Consider the following 26,067-nt stretch of genomic DNA (forward strand, 5'->3'; position numbering starts at 1 on the left):
CCAGGTGAAGGATTCAGTGGTGGACAGGGAAAGGAGCAGAGCTAGGGATTGTTTATGGATTGTAAAGAATTGTAACCCCTTTCTTTTGAAAAAATCTATTGTAATGTATTTAGGATTAGGGTGCTAATAGAATGTGATTATATATGTGTGTGTGAACGTGTGGATTGTATGGCTTTGCATGAGTTTTTATCTGCTTGTAGACTTATAACTAGAAAACTTGGTTATGGTGTGTGATTTTGATGGATTTATTTAGTAAACCAAGTTTTCACTACAAGAAAATCTTTATTTTGGCATATAAGTGATTCTACAAGTAAATGCAAAGTGGTTGCATTGCAAATAATGTGCTATAGCCAAACATACACCTTGGATAGAGAGAGTAGGTGTGTGGGCTCCATAAAGATCTTTGAGCCAAGTAAAAATATTTAGCATGTGTATTCATATGTATATATGGTGTTTGGAATAGTGTTTGGCCACTCTTGTGTGATTTGTAAATTTTGGGATCTTAAGGTCCATTTTGGGAAATGACACTTAGGTGTTCAAATTTTGAGATAAGAGGTTTTCCTATTATTTAAATGTTCTATCAAGTACTCCTAGTCCTATTTGACATGTCTGAAGTATTCCCACAAGTTTGTGACTATTAGAATGAGATTTGGACAATTTTGAAAATAGTTTTTACCAAAAAGCTGTACTTTTGCATCCACGTGTCCAAATTTCAATCCGATTGTTAGATTTTCATGAAATTTAGGTACAAGTAAAAATTTTTATAATCTTTATGTGAGCTTTGGAATTACCTTGATCGAAAGTTGAATAGAAAAACGGCGTGTTCTGGTATTTTGTCCAAAGATGCTGTCATGACAGCAATATAATGCTTACCATGACAGCAACCCTTGCTGAGGTTGGGACATGCATATATTTTGATTCAACCTTTAGATCTTTTTAAAATCTGATACATTTGTAATAATCTTTGAATTTGACATGTGAGCTTTGGAATTGCTCTGATCGGAGGTCAAATAATGAAATTGTGCACTCTAAAAATTAGTCCAGAAGTGCTATCACAACAGCAATTTTGTCCAATCTTATAGTGTCTAAATTCTAATCCGACCGTTAGATATTTTTGAAATTTGGTACACTACTAGTAATAAGATTTGAAATCACTTTGATTGGAGGTCAAACGACATAATGACACCTCTCAGAAGTTAGCTTGGGAGGGCTATCATGGTAGCAATTTAATGTTGTCATGACAGCATCTTTTTACCCTACTTTCACCTAGCTTGCTTTTGTATGCTATAGGTAAAACCTATAATTTTTTTAAACGGTTTTAAATGTTTATTTTGCAATGGTGTATTTGTTTAGTGATTTAAATAATTTATTTTCTAAGTTGGTTTTAGGATCAACTCCTTAATCACACCTAGTATATTTGAATTATGTGATTTTTAGATAATGTTCGGGGCAAGTATTACAGTTGCTGTTAGCTACTATCACAAATGAAAAGCAAGTAGGTTTTTTAAGAAGTTTCAATGCTGTATGTTGATTTTTAATTATTATCTATTAAAAGCCCCTTGAACATGGTTTTCTATGAATTTTCATCAAACTTGGACAGTTATCATCAACAAGGTCAGATCTATTTCCTCGTGAATTTGTGGATGAGCTTACAAAGTTGCAATTGTAGGTATTCTTGTTTAATATCTCATCTTTTTTTTCTATTTTGATTTTTTTAAAATTGAGATTCTCTGAATATGATGTAATTTTTATTTTTAATCTTTACCGGTAATGAATTAGGATCGTCTAAATCACTGTCCTATTGCTTTTCTCATTAGTTCCTGTTGAGTTTAATTTTGCACTTATAAATAAGTTTGTAGCCTTATTCTATAATTTCAACATGTTGCTCTTAGCCAACAATATATAGTTATCATTAATCTAAACTAAATTGTTCTGTGAGAAATTTAGAAGCTTTGGTGTCTTTAAAGCTTGGCTCCTCTGAATCAGTTGGTATGCCTTCATTACTTTGAATCTCCTCTGTCTAAATCTAAACAATTACTTTCATTGCAAACTTTGATCAAATGGAAAACTTAATCTGAGTCATTCCCCTGTTGCTTTCACATTCCAGTCCATTATGAACAAATCTAAATCCTGATTCTTATCAAGACTCAAGTTGATCAATGACGACCAATTATTTGTTTTATTTTGAGTAATGCTGCTAATCTGGTATTAAGGCATTTGACATTCAATCTGTGTAGTTCTTCATATTTCCAAGATGTAAGACCGTTCATTGCCATTATCATTCTCACATAGGTTATGACTAACTTTTCTTTCAGTCAAATTCTTGATATTGATAGGTGAATTTGTCATTGATATAAAAAGGTTAGAAAAAGGATAAAACTGAGATTTGCATGAAAATTAAGCTAAACTTTAAACTAGATTAGCATGGAAATCATGAGGGGAAAATCCATGTGAGTAAATGCGTATTGGAGCTAGGTCATTGTTTTTGAAGAAGCGAATGTTAACTTACACATGTAATTATAAAACGCCCTTAAATAATTCTAATATTTCAAAACATAATCTTCATTAAATGCAAATGTCTCTCTTAACCAGGAATGAAGCAAATTAATGGAGATCAAATAATTTTTTATTTTCTAGTGGTACTTTTTGAGTTCTGTCTCTATAATATTGTTCAGGGTTTTTATACGTCTTACTTTGTGAGTAACTTTATTCTCTAGTTCTTAGTATATAAGCATCAAATCTTATTGTTCTATATGTTGCAAAATGGTTTTGTTTTCTCTAGTGTTAGGGGACAAAATCTTTCATATTTATAACATTATATGGTGAATCAAGGTTGTTTCAGCCAACTAGTAAGTGTTTTCATTTATTCTTCTACAGATTTGTGTTCTTTATAGAATTATATTATTTTTTTTTGTATATTTTTTGCAGGTCAACATTATTGTAGAAGACAATTTTTTTCATTTTAGATAATATTTTTATTCTTATAATGTAATTTTTAGATAAGATTAGATTAGATTAAAAATATTTGCACTAATTTTATGGTTAGCAATTGATTGAGATTATAGCTACCAAACTTATAAAATATTGTTTATTTATTTTAAATGTTATGGCGACATTTTAGAATATTCTACATAAATTTATGCAGCATGTAGCATTGAAAGAAAGTCTTTTTTTTAAAAAAAATTGAGGCTACTAGAGCGCTTCTACCTAAAAGCACTCTCATAGGTCTTTGTACAAGAGTGCTTTTTGAAGAAGCCCTCCTGTACATAGACCGACAAAAAGTGCTCCTGTACATAGACCTACAAGAGCGCTTCTATGTAAAAGCGCTCTCATAAGTCTTAATATGGGAGTGCTTTTTGAAGAAGCACTCCTATACATAGACTAATAAAAAGTGCTCTTGTACATAGGCCCATAGGAGCACTTCTTCAAAAAGTACCCACATAGACCTTCCTAAAAGTGTTCTTTACAAGATGTTCATACGAGTGTTTCAAATAAAGTGCTCCTATATGGGAGCGCTAGCAACAGAAGCGCTTTAAAAGCGCTCCCTTAAGTCAAAAATAAGCGCTTCTAAATGTATTTTTTATAGTATAAGAGCTAATATATATGTTTTGATTTAAAATAGCTTGAAATAATATTGCATATCTAAATCAATGAATTTGACATAAAGACTTCTAGCCTAATGATATTATATCTATCAAGTCTAAAGCTTTTAAAGTGCATCTAAGATTGTATGAGTGTTTTCATTCTTCTTAAACTCTTCTTGGATCATTCTTTTCTTTATATTTTCTCATCTTGAGTGTGGCATGCATGCTAATGATAAATTCAATTTCTTTTTCTTCATGTTCACTCTCATCTTTACTTTGGATAACCTTAAAGATTATATCATGAACAAAATGATTAGTCCAAGTATCAATATACATATAAGAATAGGTATGAAGATTATGATACTATGCATATGAAAAGCTTTATATCCAATATAAAAATATAATATTTTGAATGCCTTTGAATATAAAGTTAGTTTAAGATAAGAAGAAATATAATAATATAAAATAACCTTTATGCATATAAATTATTTTTTCAAATATCATATAATATGAAACAATAAAAGTAAAAATACTTTAAAGCTCTTGTTTCATAGTCATAGTTTTTTATTATTATCATTATTATCATTATCATTATTACTATTTTATGTGTGTGTGTGTGTGAAAATAATTAGGCATAAGTAACTTTTCTATATTTGTCATCTTCAAAACTTAAATTAAACATAATGTCATAAGTCATTATGTCCAATAACTTGGATGCCCCTTTCGGTTTCCGCTTCTCCTCCCTTCTATTTGGACATAAAGACATTTAATTTAATTAAAATTTTGCACATCCGCCATCACACATTGTGCTTACATCATGACAGATGGCACAACATGCCTCTCTACCCAAATGGCCTCCATTTGAGCTCAGTTAGACCAAAACCACACCTAGCCCAAATCGTGAATTGTCCAAAAGTCTAATTAACCCATTAATACCCTAGAAACTATATAAACATAATTATTTGTTATTTACTGATTTACCCATTAAAATTTGGGATATTATGTGAAAATATCATAAAATTTAAAATAATTAAAAAAAAATATTTTGTAAAACAAAAATAAAATAAAATTGATAAAAATTTAAAAATAATTAACTAATAATTAATCACTTTTTATTATTATAATCAAACATAAAATAATATTTATTTTTTTATAAAATCTCTACAAAATAATCTTTTTTATAAAACTTTTAAACTATCTAAACATAACTTTTTTTATAATATTAAACACATGGGCCCTAAATGTTAGCAAATGGGTAAAATTTAAAATTAAATATTCTAACAAATAGCAACTATTATATTTGATATTTATAAGATAAATATCGCATTTACATTAGATAATTTATAAGTCATCGAAAACTTTGTAAATTGTCCTTCATGAATTTACAATTCAACTAATGTAATCAAAAGTTATAAGTAAATATGTTTTTACATTAATTGAATCATAAACTAAAACAGTGTATAACTTATATAAATCTTCCCCAAAATTTACAACTTCTCAATAATTAAATTTACAATTAAACTATTACTATAAGGAAAAATATTTTCCGATGTATAAAAAAAATAATATTTTTAATTATTTATCGTCAATGCTATCAGCAATGGTAATATGATGATCTCTTTTTTATTATTTTTCAAGGATGATATCTTTTTAATTATTTTTCAAGGATATTAATTGCGCCTGAACAAAATTTTTTAAGACAAATTTGTCATTTAATCATTTTGATTTTTCTTATCCTGTAACTTTTAAATTCACAAAAATTTGACAGAAGGACAATGCTACTCTAATTTTACACTTCATAGATAATATTGCATCGCCTAATTAAATTTAAAGTGATTCATGCTTCAAAATAAACTTTTAAGAACAAAAATATACTTTAATCAGAAGTATCAAATATATTAAGCATCATGCACCTTAAAAACAATATTGCATCTTAATTTGATTACGTTGTACCAGATTGGAAACAGATGGATCTTTACAAGATGGATCTGGTTCATTTGGTGGAGTTAATACGTATGCATCTAGGAAATGGATTCAAGGCTTCAACTGTAATTTAGGCAAAGTTCCACTTTTATTTTTGTGATCTATGATATTTGTATTCACCTTGAAATTTATTGGCATAAAGGATATTATTTTTTTAATCTCCATGAATATATTTAGTAATAATGTAAACATAATGGAGCACACAAATACTCTCAAAGACGAATGAGAGGAGTAAGCCGACAAGTAAGCTGAATCCATCAAGCCGGCCCTTTTAAGTGTAAAAATAGTAAAGGCTCAATTGCTATTTTAGAATAAGAAATGATGATTCAAACTTAACAGACTTGACCTTAATGGGGCCTAAAAATAAAACGTGGGCCCTTTTAAAGCTTATTATTTTTTTAAAAATTCAGTTTAAAAAAATAAAAGGCCAACTAAAAGTTTAATATTTTAGCCACGAAGGAGGTTTTACAAAATGAAGGATCAATTATATCAATGTTGATAATAATGATAATGATGATGATAATCTTGCAGATTTTGTTGATTATGATAGAATTTTGATGTTGTTATTTAATATTAGATTTAAATGTTTAAATTTTACATATTTGTTGATTGTTGCAATGTGAATTTACTTAAATTTATTTTCCTCAAGTTTATTTCATATATAATAACTTTTTTTGAGATTATAAATGTGTTTTTTTAGGTTTTAAATAAAAAAATAAGGGTCTACCTTCAACCTAAGGTCACGGTTAGGATTTGTGAAATTGAGCCCTAACATGTAATTGGGTTTAATAAAGCTGCATGTTTAGGCCTTGATCATTCATGGGCTAATATTTTAGAGTCAGACTAACCCTAATTGCTAGCTTTGCGAGGAGGCACACAAATAAATATTATATATAATTAATAAATAAAAACAGCATTCTAAATTTTTATATTTGTTTAAATAAGAATCAATTTCATTAAAATAAAAGGAAATATATAAAAAATTAAAAAAATCATACAAAGATAGAATTCTGAATTTTCATATTTGTTTAAATAAGAACCAATTTCATTAAAATAAAAGGAAATATATAAAAATTAAAAAAATCATATAAAGTTAATTCAAAATTTTCATATAGAAGTACCTATTCAAAGAAAAAGTTTGGTGTGTCTCAAGTTGGAAGAGCTCTTTATTCTTGGCTCTCAGTTAATGAATTTTTGAATCTAACCAAAGATGTCCTTTTGTAGAGTTGCGTCATGGTACGCCTTCTCCAAATTTCCTTCATTTGTTGCATTATTATCTCTTTTCACATGCTTTCTCCTTTCCTTCATACATTTCTTCTTCATTTCAATAGTCCTACTATCACCTCTTGCCCTTTCATTTCTTGGTGTACCTTGTCGCTTGACGATGTTGCAAATTTCCCTAATCAATTCTCTCATCTCAAATAGTAGAGCCTTATTGTCCTACAGCTCATTCCTTAATTGCTCTAAATTTTGACCAATAGGAACATGGTTCTCGGATGGCAACTCATTGATTTCCGACACAACATCCATATTGGCTAGATTATCTCTAGTAGTTCTTACAGATCGTCTTCTTGCCATCCTCTCTCCCCTCATAAAGACAAAAGTAACTATATAAAGAGTGAGTGACTAGTTAGACACTATACAAGGGTGAAGGTAAGTGTAATGAATTTATATGCCAACTTCTACACATAAACACAATATACAACATAATCAAACACATTAATCATAGTATGCCAGTCTCAGAACACATGAAACTCATATCAAATTGTAATGTCTACTTTGGCATTTATTAGTATTAGAAAATTCAGAATAGAATTCTAATATCTAATAATAGAATATATTAATAATAATATTAACTTAATTTTTATTAATTTAATTCACAAAAAAAAAAATACAATTATCTTAAAGAACAAAATGTTTGTTATGCTTAATATCTTTAGTTTGGTCTGTATTTGTATTAATTCTGCTCTTTATTCAAGTAGTTTTTTCTTCACGAAATTACCTGAAGCCTATGCTTTTTTGAATCCAATTGTAGATATTATGCCAGTAATACCTGTACTCTTTTTAAAACCAGTTCTTGCTGATACTTTCTTCTCGGTTCCTTCTTCCATAACCTGAGCTCGGAGAAGGAAGAGATAAGAGGCCCCTATGGAGAATGTGGTTAGAAATCCATAATAGAGTCCGACCACAACGACCGAATTAATTATTTTCATGCATAAGGATACTAGATTATCTAGTATAAAAGATTTCAAAATCATCACAAACCTCCCTTTTTCTTTTCTATTGCAATTTCTGGATTATTATATGATGATTTTGAAACTTGTCAAAGTTGCACTTTAACAACACCGTCGTGATAACCACAATTAATTAAATTCCTCCTATAAGGTTATCATAACATAAGGGTTTAGAAAATAAATAGTTTAAATTTTTTTAGGAATTACAAAGAGGAAAAGAGAGACAAAATCACTCACTTAAGAGGCCCCTAATCATCATCCACCACCTTCCAAAAAAAAGGTAAGAGTTGATCAAAAGATTGAAACTTACCTACTCTATCTAGAACAAACTTAGCCAAAAAAAGGAGTGTAATAATTAGCCTTCCTAAACATAAGATTTGAAGAAACATCCCAATCTCTATAAAGGAGGGACTGAGCCTGTGTGATGACATCCACATATGGGTGAAATTCTAGGTTATGCTTATGTATGAGATTTAGCACCTCTACACAATCAGTGAATACTTTAATCTTCCTTAACCCTATATCCCAACATAATTGAAGGCTATAGGTAATGCCAAGCATCTTTTCACAACAACTAGGTAATTGCCTACACAAACATTAAAGCCACTAACCCAATCTGCATTACAATCACGAATGACACCATTACATTTCCCCATTCCATTTGCCACTGAGCCATACAAATCTAGTCTCACGTACTTGACATTAGGTTTTTACTAACGGTCATTGCTAAATCTCGCTTGTTTCTCAAAAGTATAAGATTGCCTAGCTAGCTGTAACTCATATATCGTTTTGTGTAAGACCGCAAGGCTTGTTCCTAGTCTCCTTATATTCTCACTATTAAAAGCCTTTTGACACTTATCACACCATATATCCCAACAAACATATCTAAAGTATATCCTAGGGTACCTATTTTTGTAAAACTCTTTCTAGCATATTTCCTAAACTTCCAAGGGATCTAGTCTACTCTACTCAAGCCTTTGAAGTGTTGCCACCTATCTGATCTAACCAACTCTTTCCAACCTCTTTCAATATACGGACAGTCCCAAAACACGTGTATTTCATCCTCCACTTTATTATAGCCAAGCAAGCATATGTTTGAGTTGATTAGGCCTTATTGTGCTCATAGTTCTACTATGTGGACTCTTTGATTTGTAAAAAGCCATAAAAATACTTTAATTTTTTTTCCTTTCCATTGCTATATTTTGCTCCGGATGATATCATCACTTCGCTCATCACCTACAAAAAGGAAATCATATGTAGAATGAATGTTAAAGGAGCCATCATTTGATGATCTCTAAATAAAACTATCCTCTCCTCTCTCATTTCTCGAAATTGGAGTGTGAGCAATTTGAGAAACAACATGGCTAGGCAAATGATAAGTGCATATTATATAATTAAATAGGTATAGATTTTGGTTTGGATTTGATTATATTTATTAAAATTTTATATATATTTAATTGATATTTATATATTTTTTCCTCATCACTTAATTATAAGATAAAAAGAAATCTTAATACAAAATCTATTCATAACTTTTTTTATATTTTGTAGGAAAAAAGAATAAAACAAATTAAAGGAAAGAATGAAAAGATAAATATATAAATGTGTGTGTGTGTGTGTGTGGAGAGAAGGAACAGTGGCTACAAAATCTCATGCATATTCAAGGAAGAAAATCTCATGTGTATGTATGTGGAAAGAGAGGCAAAAGATTCAAGGAGATATATTGCATATGATTTATTTACACACATACACATATATATTAAAGTCTCACATCAAGAAGGAATAAGAGAAGGAGCCTCTACTTTAACTATAAATACTTTCCTCTATTAAGAGAGGAGGCATCCAATTACTTATCTGAGTACTTCAAAAATTCTCTTTGAGATCTTTGGAGCTCATAGAAGCATTCTGAAGGCTAAAAGTGAAATCATTGAGGAGTTTTACAAATCATAATCATTTCTTTTATACTTCTTAATTTCCTCTATGATCATTTTTCATGATTAAAATTACCCAATTGGGGTAGAGATGTAGCCCAACTGTTAGTTTTCTATTTTCTTTATTTTGACTCTTTGCATTTATATTTATGAATATTTTTGTTTTTTCCAATTATATTAATTTCACTTGTTTTTTATATTGATTTAATAACTGGCCACCATTTAATCAAATCTATAGGTAATCCTGATGGACTTGGACATAAAGAGAGGACCTATATCTAGAGAAATAAACATAAATCAATAGGCTAGGGATAGTTCTAAAAATTTGTGGTGACTTGAACTATAATTTCATGATTTAATTAGTTGCTTGGGTATTGTAGGAACAAATTCAACGCTAATTAAAGAGAGACTAATAATTTGATAGAATATTAAAACACTTTAGGAACAGTTGTCATTATAGTTGATTAGAGTCAACTAAAAAGGTAGAAACTAGCAACCTATATGGTGAATCCTAATCTCCAATGCTTCAAGTGATTGTGTTTTCATCATCATTATTTTCTTAATTTATTTTTATTATTTATATTTTCATCAAAATTATCCATTTTATCTATTTTTCTTGAACTATTAATTATTTAAATTAGTCAAAATGTAACTTCTCTATAGGTTCGACACCTGAAATACTCTAGGTAATTTATTACTATGATCTCATATACTTGTAAAAGCAATCAAGTTTTTTGTGGCATTGCCGAGGAAGTCACGAGTTTACTAACTATTAAAGTTTTATTTCATTTTAATTTTTTCCTTGTGTTTTTTTATTTTTTATGCAACTGAGAAGATTTGGTAACTTAAATTTGATTCCTATTAATTTAGAAATTGAACAATTATGCAAGAAAAATAAATCTCAAAGAAGAAGAATGATTGATGACAAAACTATTCTAGAGCCATCCATTACATTTAGAGATATTCAACACCTATTTATCACATATGATCCGTTATGCATCCAACTGAGTGCTAGAGCACATAATTATGAATTTAAAAATATTCACTTAAATGTGCTATCTAATTTCAATAGGCATTGAACTGCTTGGATTTTTTATGGGAATTTTATGTGATTATTGATACATTACCACTAATAAATCTATCAAATGATGATTTAAAGTTGCATTGTTTCCCTTACTGTTTAAAGGAAAAAGCTTGTCAATGGCTTTTATGCTTACTAGAAGCTTTCATAAGCTCTTATACAGAGATGTATGAGCAATTTATATTGAAATATTATTCTCCTCAGAAGACTTCAAAATTAAAGGACAAGATTTACTTCTTCATACAACAAAATGGTGAATTGTTCCATAAGGCCTGGGAACTCACTTCTTCATACAACAAAATGGTGAATTGCTCCATGAGTCTTGGGAATGTTATGATCTTCTCATAAGCCAATGTCCCCATTACCAATTTTCACATATACTTTTGATGGATTTTTTTTATAATGGGCTCAATTCTAAATATCAATAAAAAGTTAATAATGCAACTCACGGTGATCCAAGTAATATGACTGCTGAAGAAAGGGAGGAGATTTATAAAATGCTAGCATCAAATTCAAGGCAGAAGGTAGTTCGAGGAAGGAGTGCAATGGCTAATGAAGTTTTTACATCAACTGTCTTGCATGAACTACGGGATTTAACAAAGAGTTTAAATTTACTATTGAAAAATTTTAGTTCTGTTAATTCCTATTCTTCTTCTACTAATAGTTCTCTTCATACAGGTTATAATGGTGACTATGTAGATGAGGTTAATTATATGGTAGCTAGTACTGATTGAGTTAACCCTAGGAATAACCTATACTCCAACACATATAACCCTAGATGGGGAAATCATCCAAATTTCTCTTGGACGAATTCTTCTGCTCAAGGGTCACAAGCACAGCCAGGCTTCCAACAACAAAGAAACACAATTGAGGATCATACAATAAAGTTAGAGGAATCTTTGGCTCAAATGAAAACTTACCAAGTGAATAGCATGAAGAGCATTAATCAAGAGATTGACTAACTTAAAGAAGTAGTTGCTTCAACTCAAGCTTTTGTGAAGAATATGGAATCTTAAATAGGTAATTCTTTAAGGAATATGGAGACTAAACTAAGTAATTTAGCTAGCTTAATTACTGGAAAGAGTCAAAATAAACTTCCAAGCAATACTGAAGTCAATCCACAAAAGCAAGTCATGGCAGTCACCTTACAGAATGATAAAGAACTTCAAGAGGTTAATAGTGGGGCTAAACAGATATCTAAAACAATAAGAGAATAAAAAATGATAAAGATGATGAGGTAATCGAGGCACCTAAGGTTAATAGTGCAACTTAAAGTGGCCATTTTCCCTCTAAAGTCAAACCTTATATGCCCCCTGTTCCATACCCTAAGTGCCTTCAGAAAAAAGATCCAAATTTAGGCTTCCAAAAATTCATTAAGATGTTCAAGAAAATGCAAATTAATATTCCCTTTATAAAGGCATTGGAAAAAATGCCTGCTTATGCCAAATACATTAAGGAGTTGGTTTCAAACAAGAAAAGGTTAGAAGAATATGGCATAGTTACACTTATAGAAGAGTGTAGTGCGATTATACAAAAAAAAGCTACCACCCAAATTGAAAGATCCAGGGAGTTTTACTATTCTTTGTGATATTAGATTTAATATTATTGAAAATTGTTTATGTATTTGGGTGCGAGTGTTAACTTAATACCTTATTCTTTATGCAGTAAACCTAGTATAATAAATATCAAGTCGATCAATGTGACTCTTCAACTCGTAGATAGATCACTCAGATATCCACATAGTGTAATTGAAGGTGTCATAGTAAAAGTTGGTAAATTTTATATTCTTGCAAATTTTATTATTTTAGACATTAACGATCATTGGAATGTCTCATTTATATTAGGAATACCATCTTTAGCCATTGAGGGTGCCTTAATTAATGTGCCTAAGGGAAAATTAATATTCAAAGTAGGTGAGGACAAAGAGATATTTAAATTTACTAAATCTACTAACCTCCTTATTTTTGAGAAATCTTTATGCAGTATACCAGTGACATAGGAAGAGAAGAAACATTTAAAGGACCCTCCCTTAGATTCTTTAAACATCCAAAGGACCCTCCCTTATATTCTTTAGAAAAAAAAGAGGAGGAAATTAGTAATGAAGAAGGAAGGGAGCTACAAAGGCATCCTAATGATCTGCCTACTAGTCCTTGCAAAAGTTTTTGTAATCATATATTGGAGCCAAATTAGAAAGTCCCTTATTCATTAGCAAAAACACTCTCTAAGGGGAGAATGAATGTTAATTAGGATAGGAAGGCATCTTTGAATTCAGAAGAACAAGGATTCATACCATACTCAGAAGGCATCTCTTGATTTTGCAACAATGTCTAGCTATAGACACTAAATGTAGCGCTTGTTGGGAGTCAAACTAATTTTGTTTTTATTTCCTTTTCTTTGTTATTTTAATTTTTTTATTATTTTTACCATCTATTATTCTCATAAAATTTTATTTGATCACTAAGACCCTTTATAAGATGAATTGTAGGATCATAATACTGAAAAGGTCTTAAAGGTTATTAAAATCACATCAAAGCAAATTAAATCAAGGGAGTTTTAGTTCCTTTATCTATTTTCTTTTCTACAAACATTGAAGACAATGTGGAATTTAAGTGTAAGGGAGGGTATATCATGATAAGTTTTAATTTTTTATGCTGTTGCAATTTCTTTAGTAATTTACATGCCGTAATTGGTCTTATTCCCAAAAATTTTGAAATTTGTTGGAATTTTTGCTTTTTCTTTGCACTATTTTATTTAGTTGTATAACTATTGAGGGCAACTATGTATTTGAGAAAGAATTTAAGGCTACTAATATCCCATGGGAGTTTATCAAAAATATACTTAATGCACGAAATATCTGTCATATTTATTCTTGTCTATGCTTGAAAAGTTAACACTTTGCAAAGTAGTTAAAAAGGAGAATGGTCTTATAAAAAATGAAAAAAAACATAAAGTTGCCGAGTATCCACTTCATTGATGCCAACTAAGCCTAGTAATTGAGGACCTTCATCACCAATGTCAACCTTCGCATCAAACAACTTAGTAAATGTCAACAGTGTGCTAACAAAGTTCCCTAAAGTTTGAGTAACCGAGCCCTTATATCACCAATATGAGGGTTCACGTCAAAAGAACCTAAGAATTATCTGAGGAAGAAAAGTAATTCATGAATAGCAAAGAATGGTGACCCCATTACACTAACTCAAAAAAAAAAAAGAAACAAGCAAGGTCCAAGGGTATAGACAAATTCATTTTACAAGTAAGTACTCAATCAAAACTAAATTCAATCCTTGTGCTGGTACTGGCAAAATTATTGGCTTTCTCTCTCACATTGAAGCTCAGTAGGTTGCTTATACAGTTAAGTTTTAATAGTGTTTTGAGCAAAGGTCCTACATTTGATACGCTTATAGAAGGAATGAGACTAAATGCAGAAGTATTTGCTTAAGGACAAGCAACAAGCTAAGTGTGGGATAATGAGATAAGTGTATATTTTATAATTAAATAGGCATAAATTTTGGTTTAGATTTGATTATATTTATCAAGATTTCATATCTATTCAATTGATATTTATATATTTTCCTCTCATCGTTTAATTATAAGATAAAAAGGAATTTTAATACAAAATATATTCATATTTTTCTTTTTATATTTTGCAGGAAAAAAATAATAAAACAAATTAAAGGGAAGATTGAAAAGATATGTGTGTGTGTGTGTGTGTGTGTGGGGAGAGAGAGAGAAGGAACAGTGGTTGTAAAATCTCACGCACATTCAAGGAAGCAAATCTCACATGTATGTGTGTGGAAAGAGAGGTAAAAGATTCAAGGAGATATATTGCACGTGATTGAATTACACCCAAACATTAAAGTCACACATCAAGAAGAAATAAGAGAAGAAGCTTTCAATGTAATTATAAATAGTCTCCTTCATTAAAAGGGGAGGCATCCAATCACTTATTTGAGTACATCAAGAATTCTCTCTAAGATATTTGGAGCTCATAGAAGCATTTTGAAGGCTAAAAGTAAGATCGTTGAGGAGTTTTACAAATCACAATTATTTCTTTTCTACTCCTTAATTTTCTCTGTAATCATTTTTTATGATTGAGAATTTTAAAATAGTGTTATTTGATTTTATTATATATTTCTAAATTACCCAGTTATGATAGAGATGTAGCTCAACTGGGAAGCAAGTTTTTTTTCTTTATTTTGACTCTTTATATTTATATTTATGAATATTTTTGCTTTTGCCAATTATATTTATTTCTTTTGTTCTTTATATTGATTTAATGACTAGCCACCATTTAAACAAATCTATGTGTAATTTTAATGGACTGGAAGGTGAAGAGAGAACTTAAAGCTAAAGAAATAAATATAAATAACTAGGCTAGAGATAGTTTTAAAAATTTATGATGACTTGAACTATTGCTTCACTGTTTAATTATTTGCTTAAGTATCCTAAAAACAAATTCAATATTAATTAAAAAGGGACTAATAATTTGAGAGAACATTTGGACACTTTAAGAATAGTTGTCATTGTAATTGATTAGAGTCAACTCAAAAGGTAAAAACTAGCAACCTATACGGTGAATCTTAATCCCCAACGCTTCAAGTGATTACGTTTTCACCATCATCATTTTCTTAATTTATTTTTATTATTTATATTTTCATTAAAATTATCCATTTTATCTATTTTCTTGAACTATTAATTATTTAAATTAGTAAAAGTGTAACTTTCCTGTGGGTTTGACACTTGAAATACTCTAGATAATTTATTACTATGATTTTGTACACTTGCGAGAGCGATCAACAGCCATCTCTTCATTAAAATATCCCAATAACCCCTAGGGTCAATGAAGTCCATAACATTCTTGTTAACATTAAAGGAGATATTAGTACACACTTTGCTAATGGGGCTCCACAAGAAGCCTAGTTGTCGAACCAAAAATTTGTACTATGTCCATTTCAAACTCGTCTTCCAACTCCTTCTAAAAATTTATCCTAAGATTTCACAATGCTCTTCCTAGTCAAGGATGATTTTTTTTTTCCTACTAATAGTTGGCACCACACCAATTCCATACTTGTATTTTGATTTCAAAACTTTAATCCATAAAGAATCTTCATTGTTCAGCATTTTCCAACATAACTTGAAAATAAAGGCTTTGTTCTATTTCTCTAGATATTTAAGTCCCAATCCCTCATTTTTCTTATCCTTCATCACCACATCCTAAGACAAAAGATGTAGGTTCTATTTATCTTTACTAGAACCCTACAGGAATCTTTAACAAGACTTCTCCAATTCCCCCAAGAGTTTCTTAGGCAACAACATAGTATACATATAATAGCTTGGTAAAATAGTGATCACAAATTAACAAGCATAGATCTACCAGCTAAATTAAGGAAATTTTTCTTCTAGCCTAACATTCTATTCCTTACTTTGTCAAGAATCAAGAAAATAAACTTTAAGAAGCCTTGTTGTGAATCAATGGAATTCTTAGATATTTCCCTAAGTCTCCTGTGCACCCTACTTGAAGTTTCTTGCTTAATTCAAGGGCATGATTGAAATGAACATTTCTTGAGCAACACATCTTAGTTTTATATTTGTTCATTTTCTGACCTGAATGTAGACAAAAAGTATCCATGCATTCACTAATTACCTCAATCTAATATGAAGAAGCTTCTGAAAATAATATTAGGTCATTACTAAAGAAAAGATGTGAGAGCTTCAGTCTTCCTTTGTTTAATCTAATTGGTTACGATCTCCCCTCACCAACAGCATCAATCATTAGGTGATTTAACCTTTCCATTCATAAGGTAAACAAGTAAGGTGACATAGGATTACCTTACCACAAAACACAAGAGGATTTGAACGATTCAATAGCTTCTTCATTCCACAATATCCAAAAGTAAGGAGACTATATATACATGAGAGAATAACTCGACACAACTCACCTTTAATACCTAAGTTTCATAATGTGTCTTTAACAAAAGACTATTCCACCCTGTCATATGCTTTCTTTAAATTAACTTTTATCACTATACACCCTCTCTTCTTTCACATATTTTTCATTGAATGAATCACTTCTTGGGAAACAATTATATTATCACTACTTTGGAATCCTGGGATAAAATTGCATTAATAAGGCCCCACTACTTTGTTCATGACGGGTTTTAACCTATTCACAATTACTTTAGAGATAATCTTGTAGTTAACATTACAAAGGGATATTGGTCTAAGTCTTTCAAAGTCTCAAGGTAATCATTATTAGGAATAAGCACAAGATGAGTTTGATTAATCTCCTCTATTGAAAACCCCTTTTGAAAGAATGTCTGAGCTCAAACCATGATTTAAAACAAGTTAAACAAGATAGTAAAAACATAGAAATCAATTGCCATACTTAGCAATAAATGGGAATTCTGGAATTTTTTTAAAAAAATGCCCCATCCAGCGGATAGCATAAAGGGACTATGTCCCTCTTTATATAGTACACCATGGTGTAAGGTAGGTGTGCCACGCCACACTCTTGTTGTCATCACAATTTTACTGTTATGATAGCTCTTTTGGCTAACTTTTGGAGTGTACTATTTTGCCATTTGACATTTAATTTAAGTTATTCAAATATCCACATGTAGCTCTTCGAGCACTCTAACTATTGGCACCAGTCTCATAACCAAATACTTAACTATTTAAAAGTTGAACATCCAGACACAATTTGGTCCATGTTCAATTCAAAACACATACAAGAATATCCAAAATCCACAATTAGTACTATTTGCCTTGAAACCACTTGAACTAACTCAAATAGACTGTATACAATCTAATAAAACAATCATATCATAACAATAACAGTCCATTCATAAATTGGCCACTAAAACCCTAATTTTACAATGCATTTAAGGGTCAATGACATATTACATTTAAGCATTTCCATGGCCATTCCAACAAAAAAACATTACTTATACTGGCATCTCAACCTCTCACAACTATTTCATCACAGATACAACACTCTAGGTTAAGATACCTACTTTTACACAACAATTCTCATGCAAGTGACCTCAAAACAATACATGATCCTAAGTTGGCATGAGTTGTATAAGTTATTTGTTACAATACCAAAATAAAAAGGGTAAAAGCTATACAAACTAAAGCTTTTCAATCCTTAATAGTCCCTTCCTTTTCATTGCTCTTAATGAAGCCCTCACTAACAAAATATAACCACAGAATGAGATAAACATCTCAATAATAGAATAATTCACAACTATCAATTAATATGTACAATTATAAACAAGTAATGCTTATATATGCAAAGATACATTACACCTCCAAATAAAAGTATTTCCATAAATGTTTGTCACTTCCATACTCTAGTATGATCATTCTACCATTCAAGCCTCTATATCACCCCAATTGAAACTAAAGGCTTTATTAGACCAGACATCACACATATTAGCCTTGAGCGCACCTTCAATGATAGAATCACCCTACTAAAGGCATTCTGCCCACTTTTAGACCATGGTTTTTCCCTATCACACACAATCAGGATGTCTTTACTCCAACACTGTATCATACTAATGCTAAGGAGTGTAAATCTCCAACACTATATCCCACCTGGGCACAAAGGAGATAATTTCCAACACCGCACCTTATTAGGCATTAAGAAAATAAATGCCATATAGTCTTCTATGACTTCTTCCTACGAGTGAACTCCTACCTTCTATCATGATCATACTCACTCTTCTTATAAATTCCATATTTACACCCAACCTATAAATTACTCATATAAGGAAACTTTCATAAATTCATCATTTTAACAATCATTTCTCATGCACAATGAAAATACTTAGCAATATGCAACACTTTTAAAACACAAATATGCAAGGTTATATATTTACTCATAAATGGTTAGGCACTTAATTAAATAGAGTGAATTATTTAGTTACCTCAACCCTTTTGTCACAAACAAGGTTACCATAGTCTAATATTTACTCCATAAGGTCTACTCATGTAACAACACTTGAGCAATATATATAATCTACACAATTAAGTGATAATTGTCAATTGTCACTCTAATTAAACCCCTAAATTATTCAATTTTGGGTACCTACTATAACCAAATTCTATTTTAGCACCTTCAACACTTCCAATACATTTTATTAATTCTATTTAATATGCAAACATACTAATAACACCAATCCTTTATCCACATTGTTTCAAAACTCCTAAATTTTACTTAGAGTTCATCCAAACCCTAACTAAAAATTTTAAATCACTATAAAACCCATAATTCTAGATTTAAAAGCTTGATTTAACTCCCTAAGACCTTAACTAAGCCAATAGGTTTGATCAAAACCCAAGGAAAACATGAAATTAATCCTAGTTTGCCCAAAACTTAAAAATTTTGCCAAAATGAGAAGAGAAAAAGGGAGAGAAAGCTTACCCAAAGATGAATCTTGCTTAAAATGCCTCCAAATAGCTCCCAAGATCTAACCCTAAGACCCACGAGCTCTCCCTCTATCGTCTCCATTGTTTCTCTTCTTTTCTTCCTCAGAAATCAGACGTAGCTCGCTTTTGATTTTTTTCAAGAACTGGTTGTGTGCCATGGTGCATGATGCATGCACCACGGCACATGGCACAACAAATACCATATGCTATTTTGGCCACCCTCTTGAGCTCGATTGATCCATACAGCATCTTACCTTATTTCCAAAGCTATCCAAAGGTCCAAAAATCTTGTTAGAGTCCCAAAACATTATTAATTCCTAAATCACTATTTTTGACTCATATGTCCTTCTTAAACACTCAAATTTATTAAGTTGAAAACTCAGGATATTACACAGTGCCCTTAGTGAGCCCCTGAACCTAACTTACCTAAACTTTTTGTTATAAAAATTATTTGTCCTAAGAAAATAATCATTTCTCAGTTGCAACTAGTAAATGATTTTTAATAGTTACACTTGATTCAAATAAAAATGAAAGACAAAAACTTATCATCTTCTTTTCTATTGTAGTTAATAACCTAACTAAAGTAGTTACTACTTTTTTGTTGGAATTGACTAAAAAAATTTTTACATAGAGGCACTTGTTATTTTGTTATTCAACTAGATTTTACGCCCATCCATCAACTTTTAGTTGTTATATAAAGGAATAGAGAGGAGAGAAGATTTTAACGAGTTCAATTATAAAAATGAGTAGAAGACTACAATTTTTAATATAGATAAATGCAAAGATAAGTAATAAAATTTCTTACAATTTTTAAAGCAAACTTATCTATATAATTATAAAACTTATTCAATACCCTCCATTTTAAATCAACTAAGACTTTTTAAAAAAGGTTTTATATTATGGTTTAAAAAATATTTTGTAGTATTTGTTCCAAATTAATCATTCTTTTTTTCATTGTGGGTCCCATACCCACCATATCATTATGCCTTATAATCTTTTTATTTCTATCTATTATATAATAATTTTAAAATTTAGTATAAAAATATATTAAAAAAGAGGAAGAATACAGTCAACGCAAAAAATTGGTAGAAGGATTCCTAATATTAGAACAACATTCAGCGGCTTCCTTTCACATTTAAGGGGTTATTTTCTCCTAAACAATGCTCTCTCTATTTCTCCATAAGTTAAAATTTTATGTTAATATAATATTATAAAAATAATTTTTATTGGAAAATATTACATTCAAATATATGTAAAAATATTATAATTAAATAAAAATTAGTAATAAAAATGATGGAATTTTGAATTTTCATATTTTTTGAACAACCAATAAATCATCCATAGAGTTGGGAAATAGATAAGTTGAGCCTATATGGGCCTTGCCCTATTGGACTCTTGCCCATATGTGAGGTTATCTCAAAATTGATTGTTTTTTTTTTTAAGTCTGACACTAATTAATTCTTACATTATAATATTACGCATTTTTTAAATATAAATTACAATGTCAAAAAATTAAAAATAAATAATATAAATTTTAATTTTAAATTATAAACATACATTCAAAAGTCTAAATTTAATTTTAAAATTAAAAATATTTTATTTTATAGTGATAAAACAAAAACGAGTTTCAATGTGCCACTCAAACTTGTTTTTGCAAGGCCTAAAAAGGTAGAGCTTAGAAGTTTGATTGGACAAAAATTTCTTGATTTTTCATACACGAACCTTAAAAAAATGACTTTAAATGGCTAGCTCATCAAGTTTGATTCACATTCTTGACTCTAATCATACAGTCTTGTTTAAATTAAAGTAACTATACATTACTCCAATAGCGACAAGGAAGCCATAGAAATTGTAAATAATTAGGATCATGACAAAATAATCTTGAAATACACAAATAATAGAACATCTTGAAATGTGACAATAAATTGTGTAGTTTTTAGGAAGTTGTCTAGCATTTAAATTTTTTGTGAAATGACACATTTGCCTTCAATTTAAAATTTGCAAAGAAATACTTGTTATTTACTATTAAATTATAAACATTTTCGCAAAAAAAGTAGTCATTTCTCAATTATAAATATAAAATGATTTTTAATAGACATACTTTGTTGAACTCTAGTTTTGATGATTGCAAAAATAAAGAGAAGTTTTGTGTGCTATAGGTTATTTAATTTTAACCAAAGTTGATTGGCTTAACACTAATCTAAACTAAGTGTCAACTTATTCGTGTAACAGAAGTTCTTATGTCCTATTATCTCTTTATTAGTTAAGTATTTGACTTAACTATTTTCTATGTGCTTAACGTAATCTTGTTCTAAAATTGTTTCTAAGTGTCCTTAGCACTAGTACTGAAGCCTTAGCACTAGTAGTACTTGAATTGTTTCTACTTTTCTCTTTGTTCATGCTCCATATAACATCAATCCTACTTGTTCTAACACTGATGTTATCCCTTTAAACCTGTGCAATTGATTCTCTATCCTTTGAACATTATTCTTTGCACTCGTACTGTTTATATAATATCTGTCTTGTTTAAGTTAAGACAACACTTGTGTTTTTTAATAGCACCTATACTAAATTGAGAGCATTATATGTAAGACCGGTACTAATTGTAAAGCACCGGTACTGCCTCTTCTATTCTATTATGAGGACTTCTATTTGAACATGTAGCTTCGATGTTATTTTATTTTAACACTGGTGCTAAGTTATCTTTTTCAAAAATATCCTTTATTCAATCAATATTGTTAAAAATTTTTGCCTTTTAAGATGATCAACAACACCAATGCTATTTGAGTAACACTGGTGCTAAGCTTGTCTATCAAACCTCTTTCATTACATTAGCACCAGTGTTGGGACTCTATAACATCGGTACTATATTGCTTTTTCATGCTCTATTTTTCATGACATTTTTTTTAATCTCACTGAAACTCCTCTCTCAATCTATCTTTTCATTTGTAACTAATTGTGCTGTCACTAAATCCTTCCTAAATGATATTTAAACACAGTTGTTTCCTTGAAGTGATTCATTTTACTTACCTTTCCTTAATTCACTGTGTTTGTTTATTGTTATACTATAATGTATAAGCTTTATCCACTTTTGACAAAAGCATTAAATGTTAGTAGTTGTTACTGTGCAAAAGAGGAACTCTCTGTAGTAAAGTACTGTTGCATTGCCTCATCCACTAGAGAAGAAGGAAAACACAAAGGAAAGAAGGAAACAGATTACAATCAACCTTCAATGAAAAAATTTATGAGTATAATAGATCATTTATGATTCTCAATTATAAAGAGACTCATTTATGAAATCTAAAAAAAAAAGAAAGAAAAACAACATGAGCTAACGAGAAAAATTCTGTGGTTACTTAAGCATTAAAGTTTGCCCACTTTTTGTGTGTCATTTATTATTTGAGAGCTTTATTAATTATATATCTACTCTTAGAGAAAGTTTAAAGCAAGAGTAGTTCATTCTTGAACTTACTCTATTTACCCTTATTTTTCATCTTCAAAACAAAGGAACTTAAGCTCAGGGAGTTTAAGGGAATTTATTATTACCTTTGTAAGGGTGATAGTTTCAAACTTATTGTGAAGTCTGTTGATGTCCTGAGACAATCAAGAGCCTAGATTAATCTTGGTAGTATGGTTAAAAATCTCAAGAGGTTCTTGACTCAAGTGGTAGGAGTCGAATCAAGATAAATCACTCGTGTCAACCTCTGCTTTTTTACCTCTTTATAATTGGTGATTTCGTTCCTTCATTACTTTGATTGTTACTACAAACTTTTATTATTTTTAATTAGCCTAATTTACCCCCCTCTTGGGGCATTTACATACTTGACTCATAAACAAAAATAAAAGAAAGAAACTTGTCATTTTTTTCTATTTTAGTTAATAGAATAACTAAAGTAGTTACTTTTTTTTTATTGGACTTGACAAAAATTTTTTTTGCACAAAGGCATTTGTTATTGGGAGAATGATAGAAAAGTCTTAAAAGGATCAATTAATTCAGGTTGGATTTCAAGTGTTAAATTTTAAGAATTTTCAACTCAATCTCTCAATTTTATAATTTTGTTATAATGAATTTATAACTTGTATTTGAAATTTTAGCATAGAAAATAATTTTTTTTATTCTTTAACTATGTTAAAATTTGAAAAACAAGTTACAAATTCATTACAATGAAGTTGCAAAATTGAGAGACTGAATTGTAAATTTCTAGAGTTTGGTACTTGAGACTTAACATGAATTAATTGGTCATTTTGAAATTTTTTTGTCATTCTCTCTTTGTTATTTTTTATTCAATTGTAAACATTTTCCCAAAGCAAAAAAATCATTTTCAATTGTAATTAGTATTTGATTTTTAGTAGTTGCATTGATAAACATAAATGGTAGCGAAAATTTGTCATTTTCTTTTGTTTTATTTAATAACACAAACAAAATAGTCACCAACCTAATTATAAAAACTTTATATTTTTATACATAATTTGATTTTTATTTCTTTGCATGGCTTTTCTATTGGACTTGTATTAAAAAAAGGTAATTACTAAATATTTTAACCATTATTTTTCACTTTTTTGTGAAAGCATTATTTTTCATTTTAAGATAAAATTAAGGGTAAATATATTATTTCACAAATTAAACAATAAAATAAAATGCCAAGCAAGTCCAAGGATGGACTATACTACAATTATCATGATTTCATGGTATTTTTTTGGTTTTGCTCCCGTACCAATTGTCAAAGCACTTCCCCCACGGTAAAAACCTAAAAAAACGATACTTCTCACAGAAAACCCTCCCGAAGCCATTCTTGAATTTGCGAGGCACATTATGCAAGTACCTCATCTTACCAATTTGTGTGGTCTTTTTGCGAGTTGTCTTGTATATACTCTTCCGATCAATAGCGAAAGCACATGCCGTACAACAACTCTTCTATCGGTGAAAGCTATAATGATAACACCTAATTCTCATAGATGTTGTGCAGACCTGCTTCATGGTATGCCTTCTGTAAATTTCCTTTGCTTTTGACATCGTCTACATTTTCATTCCTGCATTCCCTCCCTTTTGCCCTTGCTACTAACTTCAGCTTTGGTTCCTATAGCTCAAATCCTCGCAACACTGAAGAGTTTGTCGCTTCTTTCCATGCTTTTCTTCATAGGAATCCCCGTCCCTCTATAGTCCAAATTAATAAGATTTTAAGATCTATTACATGGATGAAACATTTTCCTACTGCTATCTCCCTTTTCGCACAAGCCGAATATAAGGGATTCATGCCATGTTTGATTATACTAACCATCTTGATTAATTGTTACTGTCATGTAGGTCGAATGACTTTATCTTTCTTTGCCCTAGGGAAGATTCTTAAGGTAGGGTGTCAGCCTGATACGATTACTTTGAATACACTCTTGAAGGGCCTTTGCATTAATAATGACGTTGGGAAGGCCTTAGATTTTCATGATGATCTTATAGAAAAAGGGTTTCAGTTAGACAGAGTTAGTTATGGTACACTCATCAACAAGCTATGCAAAACAAGGAAAACAAGGTGCGCGATCAAATTACTCTAAAAGATGGCAAAAGGGCAAGTTAAGCTTAATTTAGTTATGTGTAATACAATTATTGTGGTTTTTGCAAGGAAAGGTTCATAACAGAAGCTCGTGATTTATTTCATGAAATGATTAATTTGGGAATGTCTCTAAATGCTGTGACCTACAACTGTTGTCTAATACATGGTTTTTGTTCCATAGATAACTGGCTAAAGGTTGCAAAGTTGTTTAAGCAAATGAAACTTAAAGGCATCAACCCTAATATTCATACTTTTAATATATTGGTTGGGGCATTTTGTAAGGGAAGATGCCTCACCAAAGCTAAAGCTATTGTTGGCATGATGATAAAGAAGGGTGCGAAACTTGATGAAGTTACTTACGGCTCTTTAATGGATGGGTACTATTTGATTCATAATGTTGGTAGTCAAGTGAATTGTTCAATAGGGTGGTCAAGAGTGGCTTCGTTCCTTATATTATTAGTTATAATATTTTTATTAATGTATTTTGTAAAATCAAGAAGGTAAATTATGCCTTTAATCTCTTTAAAGAAATGAAGCGCAATAATTTGTTTCCCAATATTGTCACCTATAACTCTCTTGTTGACAGTTTGTGCAAATCAGGGAAAATGTTATTTGTGCAGAATATTATTTATGAAATGCAAGCTAATAGTCATGTTCTAGATATAATATTTTGTAATATCTTGTTAGATGGATTGTGCAAAAGTCATCATCTCAATTAAGTAATTACGTTATTTAAGAAAATGGTTGACTAAAGAATTCATTCTGATACATGCACGTATACCATACTTCTTGATGGTTTGTGCAAGGGTAGTAGATTAAAGGAAGCATAGTAGATTTTTCAATATCTTTTGGTTAATAGCCATCCTTTGGATGTCCAAGCATATGCTACAATGATCAGTGGACTTTGTAAAGCAGGTTTGTTTAATGAGGCAAAGGCCTTACTTTATAACATAAAAGAGAATGAATGCCCGCCTAATTTTATAACCTTTGATGCAATTATTAGACCACCTTTTAGGAAAGGGTGAGATTGATAAAGCAAAGGATCTTCTGGATAAAATGCTCACTAAAGGTCTCCTATAGCAATAAAAGAAGGTTAGCAAGTTTTCTCCACAGCTATTTAATTGTTGATAGTTGATATTCATATTCATGATGAAATTTATTGTAATATTTAACAAATTTGTTGTAAATTTTGTGGCCTATATAATGGTTGACTTCAATTGCCCATGTTTTGTTTAAATCTTATGTTTGATATATATATATATATATATATAATTTTGA

At 30.1% G+C, this 26,067-nt stretch overlaps 1 protein-coding gene across 1 annotated transcript in view; it reads left to right on the plus strand.

Annotated features, from left to right (window-relative positions):
- Positions 1–26,067, plus strand: part of LOC129302647 (pentatricopeptide repeat-containing protein At1g62680, mitochondrial-like) — a 50,324-nt gene that overhangs the window by 23,299 nt on the left and 958 nt on the right. Inside the window, exons 2-4 of the mRNA XM_054941556.1 lie at positions 24,211–24,392; positions 24,549–24,768; positions 24,864–25,197. Of these exons, the coding sequence (XP_054797531.1) occupies positions 24,211–24,392; positions 24,549–24,768; positions 24,864–25,197 (736 nt within the window). The remainder of the gene's footprint in view (positions 1–24,210; positions 24,393–24,548; positions 24,769–24,863; positions 25,198–26,067) is intronic.

The sequence above is a fragment of the Prosopis cineraria genome, unplaced genomic scaffold (genome assembly GCF_029017545.1).
Source record: "Prosopis cineraria cultivar Desert tree isolate PC_DT_omini unplaced genomic scaffold, ASM2901754v1 PC2, whole genome shotgun sequence".
Lineage (NCBI taxonomy): Eukaryota > Viridiplantae > Streptophyta > Magnoliopsida > Fabales > Fabaceae > Prosopis > Prosopis cineraria.